This window comes from Danio rerio, chromosome 5 (genome assembly GCF_052040795.2).
Source record: "Danio rerio strain M-AB ecotype USA chromosome 5, GRCz13ab, whole genome shotgun sequence".
NCBI classification, from domain to species: Eukaryota; Metazoa; Chordata; class Actinopteri; order Cypriniformes; family Danionidae; genus Danio; species Danio rerio.
In genome coordinates this window covers 75,175,001-75,177,277 of record NC_141025.1, presented here as the reverse complement: position 1 = coordinate 75,177,277, position 2,277 = coordinate 75,175,001, and the positions used below count along the sequence as shown (strand labels likewise).

Sequence of the window (2,277 nt, the reverse complement as noted above, 5' to 3'; positions counted from 1 at the left end):
TATGAAGGAGTTAATTTTATTATAGTTTTGAACAGTTAGATTGTACTGAAAAATGGAGAACTGGAATGAAATTAGTAAATTTTTCTGTTTTATAATTAATTGCGGTTTGTCCGTGTGAAGGGAAAAAAATCAGTATTTAAAGATCTTCCTTTCATATTTGGGCAGTAATGATACATTTCCCTAAAAAAAAGAACAAATGTCTCTGTATTTGTGCGAAAATGTTTTACGTTCACCTATTTTTCCAAACTGAATTAATAATTAGGCCTGTCACAATAATGATATACCATATATCGACTTCTCGCACATGGACATGACCTCAATCATTTTTGGTGATGCAATATATCGCCCCTACATAAAAAAAAAATATTTCAGCTGATTGAGCTATATTAGAGGTGTCAGTATGGTTAAAAACACTGTAGTATTTTCTATAAATTACTATAGTATATTTTCATGTGGGTGTCTAATGACTGAAAATAGATCTGCAGCAGGTATCGCAGCCTCTGTTACTCTTTACCTTGCACTTTTTGGTTAACATTTATTATTTAAGATATGCGTTTTCACATTCTGATTTCAATGCCTGATTAATAAACTGTTAAAATGACTATAATTAAATAAAATATTCTGAAGAATAAAATATGATCTGTTCATTGGGGAGTGTACTTGCATTGTGATATTATATTGTCATTCTGCCATTATATAATAATATTTAATGCTCTTAAAATGACAATAATATTGTTTACTGCATAATATTTTGGTGCATAATATATTTTACAACAAAAATAGATAAAGTCACAGGCCTATTATTATTAATCTGTTTTGTTTTGACTAATTTTGAGGCTAGTTTCATTTCAGATTATTCCAATATTGGTGAAGTTTAGCCTTTTTTAAAGATGGTGATGTGTTTATGATGTCAGGGTAAATGTGTACACACACAAACACACATATATTCATGTGCGCAACTATTACGCCCCATTCATATGGGGGGCGTCAGCGTCAACGCTTCCCATTCACCTTGAATGAGTGACATCAGGCGTTGCCGAACTGCATTGTGGACCCGTCGGCGCTGCTTCAGTGGCGTTGCTCGCTGCAGAAGTTGGGACTTTCTAAACTTTTCAAGCGGCGACGGAAGCGTCAGCCAATCAGAACGCTGTATGCAAATACACCAGCTCAGACAGTGGCCTATTGCGGACTAATTTCATTGGCTGACGCTGCTATGACGATCGAGTCAGCCCCAACTTCAGACACGCCCTCTGTCAGACGTTGACGCTGTAGCCCTGTGTGAATGGGGCGTTAGTACTTACTTACCTTGATACAGGTGACAGTAAACAAAGCTAACAGTAAACAAAATGGAGTTTATTTGAAGAGTTTAGCATAATACTCTCCTTGAGCTGATATACATGTTCTTTCTGCTTACTAAAAACACATCTAAATCATCACAATGACTTCACATTCTTCTTCACACGCATCTCTCACACACACACACTCACACACACATTTACGCTTGTAGCACTTTCAGAAAAAAAACAAAACATAAAAACAGAAAGAGTATGGAAGCTAAACTGGAATGAAAACAATAAAAGAAAACGTAATGAATCAAAAGCATGATGTCTTTGTCTTCTTGCTTTCACCTTTTTTCTTCACTCGCCATCTGGCTGACCGTCTGCCTGTTCCTCTACGGCATGTTTAAGCTGGAAACCAAACCAAAACATATACATTGATCCATCCACAAAACCAGGACAACATGTTGCATTAAGAGCAGTTGGAGTTGTGTACCTAATAAAGTGGCCGGTGAGTGTATATATGGTTTGATTCAAGGTAATCTCTGCTAAACAGGCCAACAAGAGAGCCATTAAGCTAATCTGTGGTCAAAAGTGTCACATTAACACATTGTAATGACTGCTGTAAGTGCACTGCTGTCACCTTGAGGTTGTTGTAGTGGTCAAGGCTGCGGCAGTGCTCTGATTTTGCTTTATTCTCATCTGTGTAGAACATGTTACACAGTTTGCAGAAGAAACCAGTCACTGGGATGACGTAGCTCACACCTGAAACAAACAAGGCAGAGGAGTGTTTTCTGAGACAGGATTTACAGTTTTACCTAAATTTACAGAAACAATCAATTTCAGCCCACTTCCACTTATTTATTAGGGGTCACCACAGCGGAATGAACCACCAACTATTCTGGGAAATGTTTTACACAGCGGATGCCCTATCAATCAATCAATCCATCCATCCACACAATCCATCCATCCATCTATCTATCTATTTATCTCTCTATCT

At 37.2% G+C, this 2,277-nt stretch overlaps 1 protein-coding gene across 11 annotated transcripts in view; it reads right to left on the bottom strand.

The window, feature by feature from the left end:
• Window positions 1-1,332: 1,332 nt before the first annotated feature.
• Window positions 1,333-2,277, bottom strand: part of zgc:152816 — a 26,823-nt gene continuing 25,878 nt past the window's right edge. For 6 of the 11 annotated variants that reach the window (XR_015490582.1, XR_015490581.1, XR_015490578.1 and 3 more), the window contains 2 exon segments: window positions 1,921-2,042; window positions 1,333-1,688 (listed from right to left, as the gene is read on the bottom strand). Coding sequence is in view for 4 of the 11 variants with exons in the window: in NM_001077760.3 (NP_001071228.3) it covers window positions 1,638-1,688; window positions 1,921-2,042 (173 nt within the window). In the remaining 7 variants the exon portion in view is untranslated. 11 annotated transcript variants of the gene reach the window in all.